The sequence below is a fragment of the Geotrypetes seraphini genome, chromosome 8 (assembly GCF_902459505.1).
Source record: "Geotrypetes seraphini chromosome 8, aGeoSer1.1, whole genome shotgun sequence".
Lineage (NCBI taxonomy): Eukaryota > Metazoa > Chordata > Amphibia > Gymnophiona > Dermophiidae > Geotrypetes > Geotrypetes seraphini.
This window is the reverse complement of record NC_047091.1, coordinates 91,447,626-91,469,502: the sequence shown is the minus strand read 5'-3', so window position 1 is coordinate 91,469,502 and position 21,877 is coordinate 91,447,626. Positions and strand designations below refer to the sequence as shown.

Below are 21,877 nucleotides of genomic sequence, written 5' to 3'. Positions count from 1 at the left end.
TGCCGGCCTTGCTCCACTCTGACGGCGGACCAACTGTCCTTTTCATTGTTCCTCAGGCAGATGGCAGATGACATGGACATTACTCTCGATGCTGGGTCTCGATATTCCAAGGAGTACCTCGATACCATGCACTTGCCTCGTCCTCCGGCAGAGTCCTTGTGGCTTCCTCTGCACAAGCTCCTCGACCAGACCTTCATGTGATGCTTCGAGTCTCCTTACTCTATCCCTGCGGTCCCTGGCAAATTGGATGCGTGGTACCGCACGGTGCATCATAAAGGCTTCGAGGGTCCTCAGCTTTCTCACCAGTCCCTCCTGGTCAATCCTCGCTCAAGCGGTCTCATCCTGGCCAGGTCTATGCTTCAGTGCCTCCGGGCCGCGAGGGCAGAACCATGGATAAGTTTGGTCGACGCATCTATCAGAATTCGATGATGGCGTCTCGAGTCCTGAATTACAATTTCCACTTTGCAGCCTACTTGGAATTTTTTCTACCTGTGCTTCGGAAGTTCACACCATACATCGAGTCCCAGGCTAGGTTTGAGTTTGAGGAAGTGGTTGCTTCGCTGTCCCAACTTCGGCTTCAGTTAATGCAATCTGCCTATGATGCGTTCGAGCTCTCAGCCCGAGCGGCGGCCTGCTCGGTGGCGATGCGCCGGTTGGCCTGGTTGCGGACCATTGATATGGACCCGAATCTTCAGGACCGCCTGGCGAACGTCCCGTGTGCTGGGGCGGATCTTTTTGACGAATCCATCGAGACTGTCACGAAGAAGTTGTCTGACCACGAAAAGTCCTTCCAATCTATCCTTCGGCCGAAGCCTAAGCCTCAGCAGTCTCGACCTTCTCGTCCGCCGTTGATTTATCAGAGGCGTTATCAGCCGAGGCAAACTCCACCTGCGAGGCAACCGGCGAAGCGTCAGCCTCCCCAGAAGGGTCAGCCTAAGTCTCAGTCGCCTGCTGTCCCTAAGACCACTCAGCCTTTTTGACTGTCTCGTCGAGGGCATAACCAACCTCGTTCTGCCTCCCCCTGTTTTTCCCATCGGAGGGCGCCTCCATCATTTTTATCATCGCTGGGAGGCCATAACAACCGACCTCTGGGTCCTTACTATCATCAAGGAAGGATACTCTCTTCATTTCCATCGGGTCCCTCCGGACCACCCTCCAAAAGAGTATCCTTCCAACTTGACTCAGACCGCCCTTCTTCTTCAGGAAGCTCAGGCTTTGCTCCGGCTTCGTGCCGTGGAGCCGGTTCCGACAGACCAACTGAACCAGGGGTTTTACTCCCGGTACTTCCTTGATCCGAAGAAGACGGGCGACCTGCGACCCATTTTGGACCTCAGGGTCCTCAACAAATTCCTAGTCAAAGAGAGGTTTCGCATGCTGACACTTGCTTCTCTCTACCCCCTCCTCGAGCAGAACGACTGGTTATGCTCTCTGGATCTCAAGGAGGCCTACACTCATATTCCCATTCATCCGGCCTCTCGCAAGTTCCTCAGATTTCGGGTGGGACATCTCCATCTGCAGTATCGAGTGCTTCCATTCGGCCTGTCTTTGTCCCCCAGAGTCTTCACCAAATGTCTGGTGGTGGTGGCTGCGGCCCTCCGGAACCAAGGTCTTCAGGTATTCCCCTACCTCGACGACTGGCTGATCAAGGCTCCCTCGGTCTGGGGGGTCCTCTCAGCGACCCTGTCAACGATTCTGTTCCTGCAGAGTTTGGGATTCGAGATCAACTTTCCCAAGTCTCATCTACAGCCGACCCAGTCTCTTCCCTTCATCGGAGCTGTCCTGGATACCGTACGTCTCAGAGCATTCCTTCCTTCTCAGCGCATGGATGCTCTTCTTCATCTCTGCCTGTCTGTGTCTTCTCGCCAGACCATCTCAGCGAGACACATGATGGTCCTCCTGGGCCACATGGCCTCTACAGTTCATGTGACGCCGTTTGCCAGACTCCACCTCAGAATTCCTCAGTGGACCCTGGCATCTCAGTGGACTCAGGTGTCGGATCCGTTGACTCGACACATCACAGTCACTCCTGCTCTTCGGCAGTCTCTGCTCTGGTGGATGACCTCTTCGAATCTATCCAGAGGTTTGCTGTTTCATTCTCCTCCCCACCAGAAGGTTCTCACAACCGATTCCTTGACCTATGCCTGGGGAGCGCATCTGGATGGGCTTCGCACTCGGGGATTCTGGACCTGTGCGGACCGACTCCATCAAATCAATCTTCTGGAGCTCAGAGCCATCTTCAATGCTCTTCAAGCTTTTCAACATCTGCTTCACGACATGGTAGTCCTCATTCGCCATGTATTATGTCAACATGTATTATGTCAACATGTCGCCATGTATTATGTCAACAAGCAAGGGGGCACGGGCTCGGCCTCCCTCTGCCAGGAAGCTCTCAGAGTCTGGGATTGGGCGGTTCGCCACAACACCTTCCTCAAAGCTGTCTATATTCAGAGGAGGGACAATGTCTTGGCGGACAAACTGAGTCGTCTTCTCCAGCCTCACGAATGGACACTCCACTCCAAGCCCCTTCATCAGATCTTTGCTCAGTGGGGAACGCCTCAGATAGACCTCTTTGCGGCTCCCCACAATTTCAAGCTGCCTCAGTTTTGCTCCAGGATCTACGCTTCTCATCGCCTCGAGGCAGATGCTTTTCTGCTGGATTGGGGGAATCGCTTTCTGTATGCGTTTCCGCTATTCCCTCTCATTCAAAAGACTCTAGTCAAACTGAAGTCCGAACATGCCACCATGATTCTGATAGCTCCTCGGTGGCCCAGGCAACCTTGGTTCTCCCTTCTACTTCAACTCAGCAGCAGGGAACCGTACCTACTTCCAGTGTTTCCTTCACTGCTTACTCAGCATCAGGGGTCTCTGCTTCATCCCAACCTGCAGTCTCTCCACCTGACAGCTTGGTTCCTCTCAACGTAACTCCGCACCAGTTTTCCCAGGCGGTGAGGGATGTCTTGGAGGCTTCCAGGAAGCCTGCTACTCGTCAATGCTACTCCCAAAAATGGACTAGATTTTCTTCATGGTGTATTTCCAATTCTAAGGAGCCTCAGCGAGCCTCCCTATCCTCTGTTTTGGACTATCTTTTACATCTGTCTCAGTCTGGTCTCAAGTCGACATCTATACGAGTCCACCTGAGTGCTATTGCAGCTTTCCATCAGCCTCTACAAGGGAAACCTCTCTTCTCATCCTGTGGTTTCCAGATTTATGAAGGGACTTTTTCATGTCAATCCTCCTCTCAAACCGCCTCCAGTGGTTTGGAATCAAAATGTTGTCCTTTCTCAGCTTATGAAACCTCCTTTTGAGCCTCTGAGCAAGGCTCCACTAAAGTTTCTCACTTGGAAAGTGGTTTTTCTGGTGGCCCTCACATCTGCTCGCAGGGTCAGTGAGCTTCAGGCCTTGGTGGCGGACCCACCTTTCACAGTATTCCATCATGACAAGGTGGTCCTCCGCACTCACCCGAAATTCCTGCCTAAAGTGGTCTCTGAATTTCACCTCAACCAATCCATTGTGCTTCCAGTGTTCTTTCCAAAGCCTCATTCTCATCCTGGAGAATCAGCTCTTCACACTCTGGACTGTAAACGTGCTTTGGCTTTCTACTTGGATCGCACCAAACCACACAGAACTGCTCCTCAACTTTTCGTCTCCTTTGATCCAAACAAGTTGGGACGACCTGTATCGAAGCGCACCATCTCCAACTGGATGGCGGCTTGTATCTCTTTCTGCTATGCCCAGGCTGGATTACCCCTTCCCTGTAAGGTCACAGCACATAGGGTCAGAGCAATGGCAGCCTCTGTAGCCTTCCTCAGATCGACACCGATTGAGGAGATTTGTAGGGCTGCCATTTGGTCCTCGGTTCATACGTTCACCTCTCATTATTGTCTGGATACTTTCTCCAGACGGGATGGGCAGTTTGGCCAAACTGTGTTACAAAATTTGTTCTCCTAAGTTGCCAACTCTCCCTCCATCCCATTGAGGTTAGCTTGGAGGTCACCCACTAATGAGAATACCTGCCTGCTTGTCCTGGGATAAAGCAATGTTACTTACCGTAACAGTTGTTATCCAGGGACAGCAGGCAGCTATTCTCACGTCCCACCCACCTCCCCTGGGTTGGCTTCTCTGCTAGCTACCTGAACTGAGGAGACACGCCTGGACCATCGGGCGGGAAGGCACTGGCGCATGCGAGGTGCGGGCATCTCGAAACTTCTGAGTTTCTTCAAGCAAGACATGCTTGCAAGATGTCCGTATCGGGGCTCTGTCGGATGACATCACCCACTAATGAGAATAGCTGCCTGCTGTCCCTGGATAACAACTGTTACGGTAAATAACATTGCTTTAAGAGACTTCCAGGAAGCCGACCACTAGTCAATGTTACAACCAGAAATGGACTAGGTTTTCTGCTTGGTGTACCAGTCATCACAAGGAGCCTCAATCTACCTCCTTGTCTTCAGTTTTGGATTACCTGTTGCATTTATCTCAATCAGGCCTCAAATCAACATCCATTCGAGTCCATCTCAGTGCAATTGCTGCTTTCTATCTGCCTATAGAAGGGAAAACCCTCTCTGCTCATCCCGTGGATTCCAGATTCATGAAAGAACTTTTCAATGTCAAGCCACCTCTCAAACCACCTTCAGTGGTTTGGGATCTCAGTGTTGTTCTTGCTCAATTGATGAAGCCTCCATTTGAACCAATGTCTTCAGCTCATCTCAAATATCTCACTTGGAAAGTGGTCTTTCTCATTGCTCTCATGTCTGTTCACAGAGTCAGTGAGCTACAAGCTTTAGTAGTGGACCCACCTTTCACAGTATTCCATCATGACAAGATGGTCCTCCATACTCATCCTAAATTCTTACCTAAAGTTGTTTCAGAATTTCATCTCAATCGATCCATTGTTCTGCCAGTGTTTTTTTCCAAAGCCTCATTCTCATCCTGGAGAAATAGCTCTTCATACTCTGGACTGTAAGCACAGAAGAGAGAAGGACTGCAAGCCCAAAAGAAAGACGGCATTGCAGAGTCTGAAATGGATTGTGAACTTTAGAAAGAGCCACCTGGTTCTGACACTGTCCTTGGAATATTTGGAGGTCTTATTCAACACAGCAGAAGGCTGAGCCTTTCTTCTGGAAGTATACAAACAGAAGCTTCTTGGTTAGATTACAGACCTGTTGGCCAAGTCAGAGCCTACTGTGTGGCATTACCTTCAAGTCTTTGGATCAATGCATACACCCCCTCAAGGATACCTTGTTTCATTGGTTGCCTCAGAGAGACTCCCTGCAAGTTCCACTCCCCTGGACAGTTTCCATATAAAACTTAACATTACAAAAAAGCTGAATCTTCAACATTTCTTGCCCACTTCTGTATATTGCCTTTACAAATAGAAACATTTTCTTACATGAAAGCAGATACAAATAGCTGTATTTTCAATAGTCTTTTTAAATTTCAAATCTCTCAGCACATAGGCATAGTTGCCCCATCAATGCGTTCCACATATTAACAACACCTGGCACACAAAAAACAGTTGCTCTAGTCTCAGCATATCTAATGTGACCATACGTCCCGTTTTGAATGTGACCATCCCATTTTTAGATCGCCTGTCCCATTGTCCCCACACACAGCTTTGGGACGCTGAAATGTCCCGTTTTCAGAGACAGCATCCCAAAGCTGTGCGTGAGGACAACAGGACAGGCGATCGCTTCCTCTCCCTCTCTGCCGCACCAAAGCCAGCCTTCCTGTCTGCCTCCCTCTCTCCAGCGCTGAAGCCTGGCCTACCACCGATTCAAACTCCCCTTCCCACTATCCATAGCTGCTTCCTGCCCACTGCAACTGAAGGAAAGGAAGGTCCAGGCGCCGGCCCACAAACCTTCTTCCCGACGTCAAAAAAATAAATAGAATTTTTTTTTCTACCTTTGTTGTCTGGTTTCTGCTTTCCTCATCTTCTCATTCAATTCCTTCCATCCACTGTCTATCTTCTCTCAGTGTAAGTTTTGATGATTGGAATTATGTGGTGAAGGCATCTTTAAATAGAAATGTGTTAAGATTGAATTTTAATTTTGCTAAGCAGTCTTCTTGTCTAAGGTGATTAGATAGGTTGTTCCATAGGGTTAGTGCAGTGAGCGAGAAGATAGTTTTCTGAGTGGTATCGTATACGAAATATCAAATCAAGGGGATTAAAAGGAGATTTTGTTGGGTCGATCGAAGTGATCTAGAGGTGCAATATGGTAATAGCAATTTTTTAATGAATGCTGGAGTATGTTCGGATCTGGCTTTAAAAGTGAGAAAAAGGATTTTGTAAAGTCTGGTGGGTTATAGGTAGTCAATGAGTGTCTTTGGTCTTAAGGCAGGATGCTTTGGTCTTAAGGCATGGCTCTTGAGCTTGCAGTGCTAGTCCAAAAAGAGTACTCAGAAGTAGTTATTGCTACTCTCTCTAGAGCAAAAAAAGACAATGGTTTCAGCGTATGCAAAGGCATGTGAGGTATTTCAGCGCTGGCGCAACAGAGAAAAATTAGAACTGGACAAAGCCCCACATCTCGTTGGTTCTCATATTTCTCCAAAAGGGATTGACAAAAGATTGGAAGTGGTGTCGCTTAAGTTCAAGTAGTAGGACTCTCATGCTTCTGAGGCCAAGAGAAGAGAGCTTTGCTAGTGGCCCATCTGGACATAGATTCTTCAAGAGTGCCCTGATTTTAACATTGTCCACCTATTCGAGACCCGCTTCCATCCTGGAATCTTGATAAAGTCTTAGAAGGGCTCCATATGAGCCCTTACAGGAAGCCTTCTTCATGGACTTATCTGTCAAAGCTGTCTTCTTGGTGGCAATTATATCTGCCAGGAGAGTCTCAGAATTGCAGGCACTGTCATAAGGAACCATTCCTCAGGATCACGTAAGTGGGAATGACCTTGCATACATTTCCCTCTTTCTTACCAAAGGTCATATCAGCATTTCATGTCAGCATTTCACCCCACAGGGTCTAAGAAGAAAATCAAGGCCTTAAAGATTTTGGACGTCAGGACAGATCTATTGCGTTACCTGGAGGTGATTGAGTTTTTGTCTCTCAGATCATCTGTTTCTCTTAACCAATCAGGTGCGGCAAGGCAGACCTGCTTCCAAGGCTACCATTTCTAGATGGATTCATAGAGCTATATCTTCTGCATACATCAGTTGCGAAAACAGCCACCTAACTCATTGAAGGTGCATTTGACATGAGGAGTGGCCTCTTCTTGGGCGGAAGCACAAGCAATTCCTCCTGAGATTTGCAGATCAGCAACTTGGTCCTCCCTTTATACCTTCACCAAATTCTAAAGAGTGGACATAATTGCACAGGAATTTCTGCTTTCAGGTCTTTGGTACTTCCAGCAGGCTCATCTATCCCACCCTAGAATTTGGGGACTGCTTAGGTACATTCCTGTGCTTCAGCATAACATCCCTATTGCACTAGAAAAAGAGATTAGGTTCTTACCTTGATAAAATCTTTTCCAATGGATAGGGATGGTATGCTGAATCCCCTGTCCAGCAATTTATCTGATGTGCCTGCTCTCTGACTCAAGCTTAATGGTCAGCTCCATAGCTAAGATGTCACTGTCAGTCAGATTATTGGATTATTAGTATTTAAGCCCTTTATATTAACAGGTGTTAGAATAGATGTGTGTGTCTGTCTTTCTTTGTTTCTTTCTCTCTACTTGGCGGCTTTCTTTCTTTCTGTCTCTCTCTTTTTTTGTCTGTCCACCACCACCCCTTGCCTGCTCCCCTGTCCAGCAGTAGCCCTTCTCCCTTTTACTTCCCCCGTGTCCAGCAGCACCCCTTCTCTGCTCCCCCTGTCCAGCAGCAGCCTTTTACCCTTCGTTTTATCTCCCCCCTGTACAGCAGCACCCCTTCACTGCTCACCCTGTTCAGCAGCAGCCCTTCTCCCTTCCTTTTACCTCCCCCATGTCCAGCAGCACCCCTTCCCTGCTCCCCTTGTCTAGCAGCAACCCTTCTCCCGTCGTTTTATTTCCCCCTGTCCAGCAGCACCCCTTCACTGCTTCCCCTGTCCAGCAGCAGCCCTTCTCCCTTCCATTTACCTCCCCCATGTCCAGCAGCACCCCTTCCCTGCTCCCCCCTGTCTAGCAGCAGCCCTTCTCCCTTCGTTTTACCTCCCCCCTGTCCAGCATCACCTCTTCCCTGCCCCCCCTGTCCAGCAGTAGGCCTTCTCCCTTTTACCTCCCCCCTGTCCAGCAGCACCTTTTCCCTGCTTCCCCTGTCCAGCAGTAGGACTTCTCCCTTCCATTTACCTCCCCCATGTCCAGCAGCACCCCTTCCCTGCTCCCCCTGTCTAGCAGCAGCCTTTCTCCCTTCGTTTTACCTCCCCCCTGTCCAGCATCACCTCTTCCCTGCCCCCCTGTCCAGCAGTAGGCCTTCTCCCTTTTACCTCCTCCCTGTCCAGCAGCACCTTTTCCCTGCTCCCCCTGTCCAGCAGTAGGACTTCTCCCTTCTTTTTACCTCCCCCCCTGTCCAGCAGCACCCCTTCCCTGCTCCTTGTCCAGCAGCAGCCCTTCTCCCTTTCTTTTACCTTCCCCCCTGTCCAGCAGCACCCCTTACCTGATGTCCCCTGTGCAGTAGTACACCTTCTCCTTTCCCTGCTCCCCCTGTCCAGCATCCTGTAGCCCGGGCAGCCTCGGGGCTTTTGCTAGGCTGGCTCACATCGCATTATCGAAGTGGGCCGGCCTAGCAAATGCCCCGCGGCTGCTGTGTTTGCTGGTCCAGGGATGAGAAGAGGCATCTGGCAGCGTAGGAGTCAAACCGCCACTACCGCTGAAATGGCTACATGCACCGCAAGCCGTCGCAAGCAGTCACACACACCTCAAGCTGCTGCACGCGCCACAAATAGAACACGACATGGAAGCAGAAATCACGGCGGCAGAGATCACACCGTGTCAACTGCGCATGAGCAGATAAGGGTTTTATTAAAGAGGATGATGAGTCTGTATATAGGATTACAAGGGAGGAATGGTTGAGCTCCATAAATATTCAGGCTGATTGTTTCTTGTTTAAACTGCATTTTCTTGCATTCCTTGTTCCTCTCGGAGGCTTGTTAATCTTTTAGCTACATTTATCCTTGTTCAAGCAGGCAGCATATTCTCACATGTGGGTGATGTCATCCACGGAGCCCAGTACAGATAGTGCTAAAAGTGTACTTTCACTTTAAATTTTCTAAAAAGCTTTGAAACTGCCCTCACAGGACACGTGCGAGTGCCTTCCCACCCGACATCGGCTTGCAGTTCTTCAGTTCTTCATTTTCTGCGGAACGAAGTTGTTTTTTGAACTCCGTCCAAATCAAGTTGCCTTCCCAGTACTTTTTGCCTGCCTTTCAGCTTGGTTTTCTTTTCTTTTAATTTTATTTGTGAAGTATTTTTTTTCTTTGGTTCTTTAAAAAAAAAGAAAAAAAAGAAGCATTGACTGACATCGAGATCCCATGGGTCTGATGCTTGCTCCCATACATCTCTCCCTCTCCCTCCATGAGTTCAACTTTTTACTATCTGTCTCTACCCTCTCCCCCTTACCCTGAGTGTGACAATTCTTCTTCCCTCCTTTCTGCCCTCCCCATTCATCTCTCACTTTCTGTGTGTCTCCAAGAGTCCAACTTTTCTTCCTCTCTCCTCCACCCCTATTGGCAACAAGCCTCCTTCTCTCTCTCTCTGTCAATCTGTCTTGAGAGATCAAGACATCTTTCTCCTCTACTGTCACATCCAACATTTCTCCCTCTCATCCCCCAGATCATGTGCAGCATTTTTCACCACTGCCCACCAGCCCCATGCCCATTTCTCCAGCACAATGCCACATTTCTCCCTCCATTACTATGTCCAACATTCCTTCCCCTTGCAATCTCCTTCAATCTGTCCCTCTGTTCCCTCTCCACCACCATATCCAACATTTCTCCCTCTCATCTTTCTCTCCCCATGCATCTATGACCAATTTTCCTCTTTCTTCCTTTCACTATCTTTCCCTCTCACTCACACATTCCCAACAATTCTCCCTTTCTATTCCCTCTCTCCTATGTCCCAAGTTAAATCCCCCTTCCTCCCTTCTGTGTTCCATGTTCATTCCCCCTCCCTCCCATCTGTGTCAAGTTCATGTCCCCCTCCCTGTAGTAAGTAGCTGCCCGTCCGTAGAAGCCATCGCTGCCTCCAGGGGTCCTGCCTTCCTGCCCGTCCCCTGCCACCGCCGGGGATCCCTTCCGCCCTTCCCCGTCCTCAAAGCTGACCCAGTTCTTGTTCGAGCTGCATTCGCTCCTTCAGTCTTCAGCGGCTCTCCTTGCGGGGACAGTACAGGCAGCGATTCATACGCTGCACGTGGCTGACCCACAAGCCTTCCCTCTGACATCAACTCTGACGTTGGAGAGGAGGTGTCCTGGTCAGCTACTTACATGCAGCATGGAAATCGCTGCCTGTGCCGTCCCTGAAAGGAGTGCCGCTGAAGACTGAAGGGAGTGAGTGCAGCTCAAACAAGAACTGGGTTGGCTTTGAGGGGTAGGGGGGGAATTGACAGGGAGGAAGGGATCCCCAGTAGCAGCAGGGGGCGAGCAAGAAGGCAAGATTCCCGGTGGCTCTATGGATGGGCGGGAATATCCTCTGCAGTGGCCAGGCCACATATTCCCAACAAGCGGCCAACGTACCTTTAAGGGTATGTGTACCGTGTGTTGAGAAACACTGGTTTAGAGGACCATGTCTTTTTCATTGGAGTGGTAGCGAAGACTTCAGGGAGCATCATCATTCTCCCCTCTACGTTCACCATTTCCTGTCATTTTCCATTATTTCTTGAATGTATCGAGTAACCCTCGAATTGCTTTCCTTTCAATGTGGATTTAAATTTAGGAAAAGAAGTCAGCAGGGGTCAAGTCAGGAGAGAGTAAAGTGGTTGGGGAAGAATTGTCATTGTGTTTTTGCACAAAATTCACAAATTTTGATGCATTTAAAGCACCTTCCATGACTCATGACATGTTCCCCATAAGCCACTTTCAACATTTCATAAGTTTCTGTAGCAGTCTTACCCAATTCAAAACAGAATTTCATGTTGTAGCGCTGCTCATTGAGGTCGCACATGGTGAAAAATAGCCGATCACAAAACACAATTTTACAAAAACTGCTGTAGCTCAGAGCCAAAACCAGATATCAACAAATAGAAAAAAGGAGGCTACTCATGAGGTCTCGAGCTACTCGACACTGTCTAATGCATCTCAAAAGAATTTCCTGTTGGCACACAATTCAAACTGTCCTGGAACTTTTTCAACAGACCTCATATGTGGAGTTCAAAAACTGGGCCAGATTGGACAAGGTTTCTGGAGAAAAAGCCCCCCCTCCCCCATTTGCCAATTTATTTCTGTGGGAAAAGCAGTTTTAGCTTCTGTAGCATAAAAACTTTAAATAAAGAGAAACATAAAAATAAACATGCACACAAAGGTTGGAAATAATTCAGTGAGCCATTTACTGCATGCTTTTGACACCTTTTTAAGCCTAATTTCTGATAAATGATAATGCCTCTAAATATTCTGTAGGAAACTTGATACCAGAAAATTAGTAAGATGTAAAACTTCATGTTTCAGGTACAAACAGTGCAGCATGTGTACCCATCCCAGGTACAGTATGTGGATGGAGATGATACAGTCTACACGAATGGAGCCATGTAAGCTTATCTATTTTTTTCTTTTTGATGGTCCTGACAGTGTTCTCTTGCTTCATTTTGAAGGTATTAGCATAATCAGAACTGATATAGCACAGGGCAGGACAAAATATAGGGGCCGATATTCAAAGTGATTTAAGCAGGCAGGAAGCTACTTGTGACCTGTATTGGCCAGAGATGTATTGGCCAGAGATAGAAACAGGATACTGGACTTGATGGACCTTTTATTTGAGAGAGTATAGAATTTTTATTCTCATTATCCAAAGAGGCTGATTTACTAGAGAAAAGCTTTGCACTGTACTGACAATTCAACATTCAATATCTTTCTGCAGTGCCCAAGTTAAAAATTAATAAATAAAGAAAGAAGGTCTGTTTTCAAATGGATTTACCATATTATTCGCTTCATAGGATGCACTTTTTTCATCCCAAATGTAAGTGCATTTTATGAAACCCCCCGCTGCATCTTTTAAACCCATCCGCCCGCCCACTGCTGTCGTCGTGGTGCCTGGTGGTCCAGCGTATTTCCCGGCCAGTGGCGCACAGGTCAGGAGTGCAGAGATCAGGAGCAAGCTTTCCACACTCCCGCTTGGGCCTCTGCTGATTTCTTAAATGGCTGCAGTGAGTTCTCGTGGGACTTGCGAGAACTGACTGCAGCCATTCAGAAAGCAGTGCGGAAAGCTCACGCCTGACCTCCGTGTTCCTGACCTGTGCGCCGCTGGCTGGGAAATACGCTGGACTACCAGGTACAATGACGATGGCAACAGATGAGTTTAAAATCTGCTGCAGCGGTGATGGATTTAAAAATATGTGGTGGCGGGGGGGGGGATGTTTAAAAGATGCGGCAGGTTAAAAATATTTGTACTGGGGGTACGTGAGGGGTATGGGGGATGATTTAAGGTACTGGGAGGTATGGGGGTGATTTAAGGTACTAGGGGGTATGGGGCCTGCCTGCCTGTCACTAGGCCTGCCTGCCCTGTGCCCTGTACTTGAGGGATATGGGGGATGATTTAAGGTACTGGGAGGTATTGGGCCTGCCTTTCACTAGGCCACTAGGCCTGCCTGCCTTGTGCCCTGTCCCTGCATATCACTAGGGGGGATGGTGCAGAGCCTGGCAAGGAGTGTGGGGTTGGGTGCAGAGCCTGGCAGGGAGAATTAGGTCAGAATGGATTTTTTTTTTCTTGTTTTCCTCCTCTAAATCTAAGGTGTGTCTTATGGTCAGGTGCGTCTTATGGAGTGAAAAATACGGTATATATTCACCGGTTGCCAGTGAACATATAGCTGTACTATTTGTGTATTTTCAGCTGCTATACAGACTTCATTTTCAGCTGCTATAGAAGTGTATTTTCTTTCACCACTAATGGCCCCATCACTTTCAGTATGGTTAGAGGAGCACAAATCAGCAAAATGATCCATATAGCGGTGATATTCAGGCCTAAACACAGAGTAGTGGCAATATTCATTGGTGTTAAAATTAATATGACAAATACGACTGTTGCTTTCCTTTCAATGTGGATTTAAGCCTGTTAACAGGCTTCAAAAAAAGACTGTTGAAAACAGATTCTGTAAATTTTTCCATAAGTTCATGCATGTGTAAAATCATGGTGCCTGGAAGACAATATAAGAATTGCATTACTGGGTTAGACTGAAGGTACATGTAGTCCAGTATCCTGTTTCCAACCACTGTCAATCGAGGTAAAGGTACTTAATAGAATCTCAGAGTAGCAAATGCCATGTTATCTATCTTAATAGCAGTTTATGGACATTTTCCTCCAGGAATTGTTTAAACTTTTTTTAACCCAGATATTCTAACTGCATTTCTAGTGCAATAGGTGTGTCATTCTGGATGAGCGGATTATAGACCAGTGGTTGTGAGCCTTGCAGAAGGAATCCATTTTGGATTTTTAATCCCTCCTACTTCACAGAATGCTCTGCTGTCCCCTACAGTTTTTTCCTTCTTTATGCAAACTGTAAGGAGTGTTTCTGATCTGCTCTGCTTATTTCTTTATTTCTGGTTGGTTTTTTTCACATATTTTCTTCATCTTTCAATGCTAAGAAGCAAACTGAGGTCTGCAGCTGACAGGCTAATCCTTTGTGGAACCTGTTAGCCAGCCTGCAGATGCCTTTTTGAAGCTCAGGGCTGTCCCCTGGTAGCATTGCTCACCTACTGCTTGCAAGGGTTTGAGCGCAGGCTGCTAGAAATCCATAGGGGGCTCAGCGGGGTCTCTCACAGGATACCAGTTCAGTTTCACCACCCCCTCTTTTTTGTGCGTCCACAGTCCATGAGGTTTGGAGGCTCTTTCAGATGGCAGTTTGAAGATTCAGCGCTGGGAGGAAGTTCTGTTTGAGGCAGTGATTTCTTCTCCCTCATCAAGCTACCTTTGGAGCTGAGGCAGGCTGCAGCACATTTCTATCACAGGTCACAGTAAGGCTTTTATCTCAGGACAAGCAGGCAGCATCCACAGAGCCCCAGTACAGACAGCTTTAAAAGTGCATCGCCACTTTAAGAATTTAAGAAAGTTTGCGAATTGCCCGCACCGCGCATGCACGAGTGCCTTCCTGCCTGACGCAGGCTTGTGGTTCCTCAGTTCTTAGTTTTCCGCTGAGCTAAGAAGTCATGTCTCTGAATGTTGTTCAGTTTTTTGACAATTTGCCTTTCTGCTTACGCGTTTTTCTCTTTTTTTTTTTCTTAACTTAAAATTATTTTTAAGTTTATTTAAAAAAAGAAAAGGGAGGGACATTTTTCCTTTTTTTTTCCGTGTGGGTTTTGTCTGCCGAGGCCTTCATTTTTCCCTCAGCCATTCCAAGCTGTTAACAGGCTTAAAAAAAAGTGCTGCAGGTGCCAAAGGCCATTTTCTCTCATCAACCTTCACAGTTGTTGCTTCTAGTGCCTTGGACTGGATCAACGGGTGAAATCCTGCTCCCAGTGTTCTATCCTGCAGAAGCGTTCAATAAAAAGCCTGAATCTTCAACAAGAAAAATTGGTGGGGACCGGCATGGACACCGACCAGACCTTGCAACCTTCATTGTCGACATCGGCGTCAGGAGACATCGCTCCATTTGGTAAGCCAGCTCAGAAGCCTCCAGCTTCCCAACCGGCGTTGCATGTCACTCTTGCATCGAGCCTCTTGATGCTGACCAAGCAGCGATGACCACTTTGATGGCTTGCCTCAAGTTCGAGGTGTGCACCCTCATCAAGGTCACCCTCTTCGGGGCAAACTATGGCACTGATGATACCAGCAGACAAGCCAGAGGTACTGGTGCTTTCCTTCTGGGAACAACTCATTGTGCTGTTCTGAAGGTATTTGGGTGATGCATTAAACTGCTTACCCCAGCATCGACTCCCTTAGTACCGGCCCAGCCTATGCACAAGGCTACCAGGTCCTATGGTACCGCAACTGGTTCTCCGGAGCAACATTGACCTTCCACACCCAGGTATTGATCATCTCAACGTCAGTCCGGTTTCTTCATCGAGGCAGTGATCCAGATCATCAAGACATTGTCTTCCTCCTCTTCATTTCTATGTTCCCAGTCCAATAAGCATCATTTCTCTTCACATGCTTTGAAAAGAAACATCGTTCCCTCACGCTCTTTGAAGAGAAAAAGAGCTTTGCATCATACCGCTTCCTTGTTGCAGCCTTTACTACTATCACATCTTTTCTTTTGCCGGGGGTGGTCTTTATAATTGTCCTTCGTACATACACCACCCCCACCTTCTAGTTTAAATGCCTGGAAAAATATTGTCTAAATTTCTCTGCAAGGTTTCTTTTTCCTGCTGTAGTAATATGTAGCCCATCAGTGCAATATAGCTTCTTGTCCTTCCATGTATTTCCCCATCCTCCTATGTACCTGAAGCCTTCTTGATGACACCAGGCTCTGAGCCATCTATTAAAGTCCTCTGTGTTTTTCACTCTTTGCTCTCCTTTTCCATATGCAGGCAGTATTTCAGAAAAAGCTAAAGTCTTTACAAAAGGTTTCACGCCCTCACCAAGCTCCCGAAAAGCTTTCTGTGCTGCAAGTGTGGAGTTGTTGGCCAGGTCATTTGTTCCCAGATGGATAACAACATCAGTGTTAAAATCCTTAGTTTCTTCCTTAACTATAGTCAGTATTTGCCTGGAACTCCTGGTAGCTGAGGATCCTGGAAGACATTTCACTATTTTGGACTCCTCGCCCTGTGTTCCAAGGTTAATGCCTCTGATGATGGAATCCCCCAACAGTAATAGTTTTCTGTTTTTGGCTTTTTTATTTGTACTTAGGGTGCTCTTGTTCTCTGGAACCAATGAAGGAAACTCAAGAGAACAAGAGCACCCTAAGTACAAATAAAAAAGCCAAAAACAGAAAACTATTACTGTTGGGGGATTCCATCATCAGAGGCATTAACCTTGGAACACAGGGCGAGGAGTCCAAAATAGTGAAATGTCTTCCAGGATCCTCAGCTACCAGGAGTTCCAGGCAAATACTGACTATAGTTAAGGAAGAAACTAAGGATTTTAACACTGATGTTGTTATCCATCTGGGAACAAATGACCTGGCTAACAACTCCACACTTGCAGCACAGAAAGCTTTTCGGGAGCTTGGTGAGGGCGTGAAACCTTTTGTAAAGACTTTAGCTTTTTCTGAAATACTGCCTGCATATGGAAAAGGAGAGCAAAGAGTGAAAAACACAGAGGACTTTAATAGATGGCTCAGAGCCTGGTGTCATCAAGAAGGCTTCAGGTACATAGGAGGATGGGGAAATACATGGAAGGACAAGAAGCTATATTGCACTGATGGGCTACATATTACTACAGCAGGAAAAAGAAACCTTGCAGAGAAATTTAGACAATATTTTTCCAGGCATTTAAACTAGAAGGTGGGGGTGGTGTATGTACGAAGGACAATTATAAAGACCACCCCCGGCAAAAGAAAAGATGTGATAGTAGTAAAGGCTGCAACATAAGCAATATCAGCAACTCATTTCTTAGTATTGCAACGGAAAGTGAAACGACACAAAAATCCATACGAAGAAGGAGATTATCGCTGAAAAATAGCTGGAAAGCGATGACCACAAATGCTCGCAGTCTAAGCAACAAAGTTCATGATCTGCAAGCCCTGATATTAGAGGCAGATCTAGATATTGTTGCTATCACAGAGACATGGTTCAGTGAATCACATGGATGGGATGCAAACATACCGGGATATAATCTTTTTAGGTAGGACAGAGATGGTCATAAAGGTGGAGGAGTAGCTCTCTATGTAAAGATCAATATCCAAGCGACCGAAATGCAAGGGACCTGGGGAGAGGAAGAAGCGATATGGATTGCTCTGAAAAGAGAAGATGGAACTTCTATCTACGTGGGTGTAGTCTACAGACCTCCGACTCAATCGCAGCAAATTGATAAGGATCTGATTGTGGATATCCAAAAGTTTGGAAGGAAAGAGGAGGTTCTGCTGTTGGGAGATTTCAACCTGCCGGATGTGGACTGGAATGTTCCGTCTGCGGAATCGGAAAGAAGTAGGGAGATTGTGGATGCCTTTCAAGAGGCTCTGCTCAGACAAATGGTGACGGAACCCACAAGGGAAAAAGCGATATTGGATCTGGTCCTCACAAATGGAGAGAGTATCTCTAATGTTCGAGTGGGTGCTCACCTGGGTAGTAGCGATCATCAAACGGTTTGGTTTGATATAACGGCTAAAGTGGAGAGCGGCCGCACGATACTTAAAGTCCTAGATTTCAAACGTACGGACTTTAATGCAATGGGAAAGTACCTGAAGAAAGAGCTGTTAGGATGGGAGGACATAAGAGAAGTGGAAAGACAGTGGTCTAAGCTGAAAGGAGCGATAAAAATGGCTACGGACCTTTATGTGAAGAAAATCAATAAAAACAAAAGAAAAAGGAAGCCGATATGGTTCTCCAACCTAGTGGCTGAGAAAATAAAGGCGAAAGAGTTGGCGTTCATGAAATATAAAAAAACCCAAGAAGAGGAGAGCAGAAAGGACTACAGGGTGAAACTGAAAGAAGCCAAGAGAGAGATACGTTTGGCGAAGGCACAGGCGGAAGAACAAATGGCTAAAAATGTAAAAAAGGGAGATAAAAATTTTTTCAGATATATTAGTGAAAGGAGGAAGATAAAAAATGGAATTGCTAGGCTAAAAGATGCTGGGAACAAATATGTGGAGAGTGATGAGGAGAAAGCAAATGTGCTAAACAAATACTTCTGTTCTGTGTTCACAGAAGAAAATCCTGGAGAAGGACCGAGATTGTCCGGCAAAGTTACACGAGAAAATGGAGTAGATTCTGCGCCGTTCACGGAGGAGGGTGTTTATGAGCAACTTGAAAAACTGAAGGTGGACAAAGCGATGGGACCAGACGGGATCCATCCCAGGATACTAAGGGAACTCAGAGAGGTTCTGGCGAGTCCTATTAAAGACTTGTTCAACAAATCTCTGGAGACGGGAGTGATTCCTGGGGATTGGAGGAGAGCGGATGTAGTCCCTATTCATAAAAGTGGTCACAGGGATGAAGCAGGAAACTACAGGCCGGTGAGCCTCACTTCAGTTGTTGGAAAAATAATGGAAGTGTTGCTGAAAGAAAGGATAGTGTATTTCCTTGAATCTAATGGGTTACAGGATCCGAGGCAACATGGCTTTACAAAAGGTAAATCGTGCCAAACGAACCTGATTGAATTTTTTGATTGGGTGACCAGAGAGCTGGATCGAGGACATATGCTAGATGTAATTTATTTGGATTTCAGCAAAGCCTTTGATACAGTTCCTCATAGGAGGCTCTTGAACAAACTTGAAGGGCTAAAGTTAGGACCCAAAGTGGTGAACTGGGTCAGAAACTGGCTGTCGGACAGACGCCAGAGGGTGGTGGTTAATGGAAGTCGCTCGAAGGAAGGAAAGGTGACTAGTGGAGTCCCTCAGGGTTCGGTGCTGGGGCCAATCCTGTTCAATATGTATGTAAGTGACATTGCTGAAGGGTTAGAAGGAAAAGTGTGCCTTTTTGCAGATGATACCAAGATTTGTAACAGAGTAGACACCGAAGAGGGAGTGGAAAATATGAAAAAGGATCTGCAAAAGTTAGAGGAATGGTCTAATGCCTGGCAACTAAAATTCAATGCAAAGAAATGCAGAGTAATGCATTTGGGGATTAATAATAGGAAGGAACCGTATATGCTGGGAGGAGAGAAGCTGATATGCACGGACGGGGAGAGGGACCTCGGGGTGATAGTGTCCGAAGATCTAAAGGCGAAAAAACAGTGTGACAAGGCAGTGGCTGCTGCCAGAAGGATTCTGGGCTGTATAAAGAGAGGCGTAGTCAGTAGAAGAAAGAAGGTGTTGATGCCCCTGTACAGGTCATTGGTGAGGCCCCACTTGGAGTATTGTGTTCAGTTTTGGAGACCGTATCTGGCGAAAGACGTAAGAAGACTTGAGGCGGTCCAGAGGAGGGCGACGAAAATGATAGGAGGCTTGCACCAGAAGACATATGAGGAGAGACTGGAAGCCCTGAATATGTATACCCTAGAGGAAAGGAGAGACAGGGGAGATATGATTCAGACGTTCAAATACTTAAAGGGTATTAACGTAGAACAAAATCTTTTCCAGAGAAAGGAAAATGGTAAAACCAGAGGACATAATTTGAGGTTGAGGGGTGGTAGATTCAGGGGCAATGTTAGGAAATTCTACTTTACGGAGAGGGTGGTGGATGCCTGGAATGCGCTCCCGGGAGAGGTGGTGGAGAGTAAAACTGTGACTGAGTTCAAAGAAGCGTGAGATGAACACAGAAGATTTAGAATCAGAAAATAATATTAAAGATTGAACTAGGCCAGTTACTGGGCAGACTTGTACGGTCTGTGTCTGTGTATGGCCGTTTGGAGGAGGATGGGCAGGGGAGGGCTTCAATGGCTGGGAGGGTGTAGATGGGCTGGAGTAAGTCTTAACAGAGATTTCGGCAGTTGGAACCCAAGCACAGTACCGGGTAAAGCTTTGGATTCTCGCCCAGAAATAGCTAAGAAGAAAAAAAAAAAAAATTTTTTAAATTGAATCAGGTTGGGCAGACTGGATGGACCATTCGGGTCTTTATCTGCCGTCATCTACTATGTTACTATGTTACTATGTCATCGGACTGGTACTGGAATCAGAGAAAGAATCAATCTTCCCCAAGACTTTCATATGACTTTGACTTACAGTCTGATTCAGCTGAGGACTTGTCTGAGTCTACAACGGAGGTTTTTGACACTTCTTCGGAAAAGTCTCCACACAACTCTCCATCAACGGCTAAATATCCTAAAGAAAGACTTTCTTTTAATAAATTTATTAGGTAGTGCTGAATACTTGAAGGCCTTAGATCAGTGTTTTTCAACACGTGGTACGCTTACCCTTGGCAGTACGCAGGCTGCTTGTTGGGGGTACATGGCCTGGCCGCTGCCAGCGGCTAGGATCCCTCCCTGCCTGCCCCCTGCTGAAGCCTCGGCTGGGGATCCCTGCCTGCCTGTCCGATGCACCACCAACCACCCAAAGCTGACCCTTTTACTTCATTGGAGCCAGACAGGCTCCATTCTCCCCCAACAACACTCTAAGCAGGGATGCAGGCAGCAACTGCGTAGCTTACCTGGAACCTCTCTGACATCAGAATTGACATCAGAGGGAAGGCTTGTGAACCAGCCATGAGCAATGTTTGAATCACTGCACATGTCATCCCTGCATGGAGTTGCTGCTGGGGAAGGATGGAGTGAGTCCAGCTCCAACAAAGTGACAGTTTGCTTCGAGGCTGGGGGATGGTGCAATGGGTGGGCAGACAGGCAGGGAGGGATCCACGACAGCAGCTTCAGCAGGGGGTAGGCAGGGATCCCTGATGGCGGGCACGGCTTCTATGGATGGGTCAGCTTTGAGAGAGGGGGGGGGGTGCCAGCAGGTGGGGCAGGCAGGGATCCCTGATGTGCATCTTAATTCTGGGACAAAACTGGAAGGCAGGGAGGGGGAGGGGCACAAACTTGACACAGAAGGGAGGGAATAAAAGGGAGAATTGATGTGCATGAGTGTGAGTGAGAGATGGTGTACATGGGGAAAGGAAGAAAGGAAAGAGATGTATGGGGAATAGAAGGATGAGAGGGAGAAATGTTGGATTTAGTGATGGAGAGGGCAGATTAAATGGGATGCAAGGGGGAGGAATGTTGGACATAGTGATGGAGGGAGAAATGTGGCATTGTGCTGGAGAGGGGGTGATAGAAGGAGAAATGGGCATGGGGCTGGTGGGCAGTGGTGAAAAATGCTGCATATGATCCGGGGGATGAGAGAGGGAGAAATGTTGGATGTGGCAGTAGAGGGGGTGGGAGAGATGCCTGGATCTCTCAAGACAAATGGAAAGTGAGAGAGAGAGGGAGACATATTGCCAATAGGGGTGGAGGAGAGAGAAAGAAAAGTTGGACTCATGGAGGGACAGAGAGAGAGATGTTATTTGGGGAAGGGAATGGGGTCCGGAAGAGAGGAAGCATGTAGGAGGCAGAAATAAATAAATATTGGATGCACAGTCAGAAGGAAATGCAACCAGAGACTCATGAAATCACCAGGTAGGAAAGGTAGGAAAAATAATTTTATTTTCAATTTAGTGATCAAAATGTGTCAGTTTTGTGAATTTATATCTGCTGTCTATATTTTGCTCTATATTTATCTATTTTCTATAGTTGTTACTGATTGCATATTTTAAAGTCATTGCCTTGACCTCTTTGAAACACCCCCCTGAATATAAATAATTAACATTTTCTCTGCATACAGTATGCTTTTTTTATTTTGTGGTTACCATTATGTATTATAAGATTATATTATGTATATGAAAAATGGATGGAAGAAATTGCATTACAATTGGTACTATTATTATGGGGGTCAGGGGCAGGGGTTGGGCGGGTCTAAGATGGAACTTGGGTGAATCTGGGACAGAGCTTGAGTGAGGGTACTTGGTTGGTATTTGTTAGGCTTAGGGCATACTTGGCTTGAAGAAGTTGAGAAACACTGCCTTAGATTATGATCAGCCTCCTAAAGAACTTAAAAGAGACACTTCAGAAGAACTGGGAAATGCCCCTCACAATTACAGGGGCTTCTAGAAAATTTGACTATGTATAAAACACCAGAAACTACGATTAGAGGTGACTTTTAAAAAAAAAAATCTACCCCATCAAGAGTCTATGCTTGACGTGAACGGCATACTATAGGCACATTTGGATGTCACTTGTACCAAAATTCCATGTTGGT

General features: G+C 46.8%; 1 protein-coding gene across 1 annotated transcript in view; it reads left to right on the top strand.

The window, feature by feature from the left end:
- RFX2 (regulatory factor X2) overlaps window positions 1-21,877 on the top strand; it is a 447,486-nt gene that overhangs the window by 43,776 nt on the left and 381,833 nt on the right. Inside the window, exon 3 of the mRNA XM_033955018.1 lies at window positions 11,574-11,653. Coding sequence (XP_033810909.1) covers window positions 11,574-11,653 — 80 coding nt within the window. The remainder of the gene's footprint in view (window positions 1-11,573; window positions 11,654-21,877) is intronic.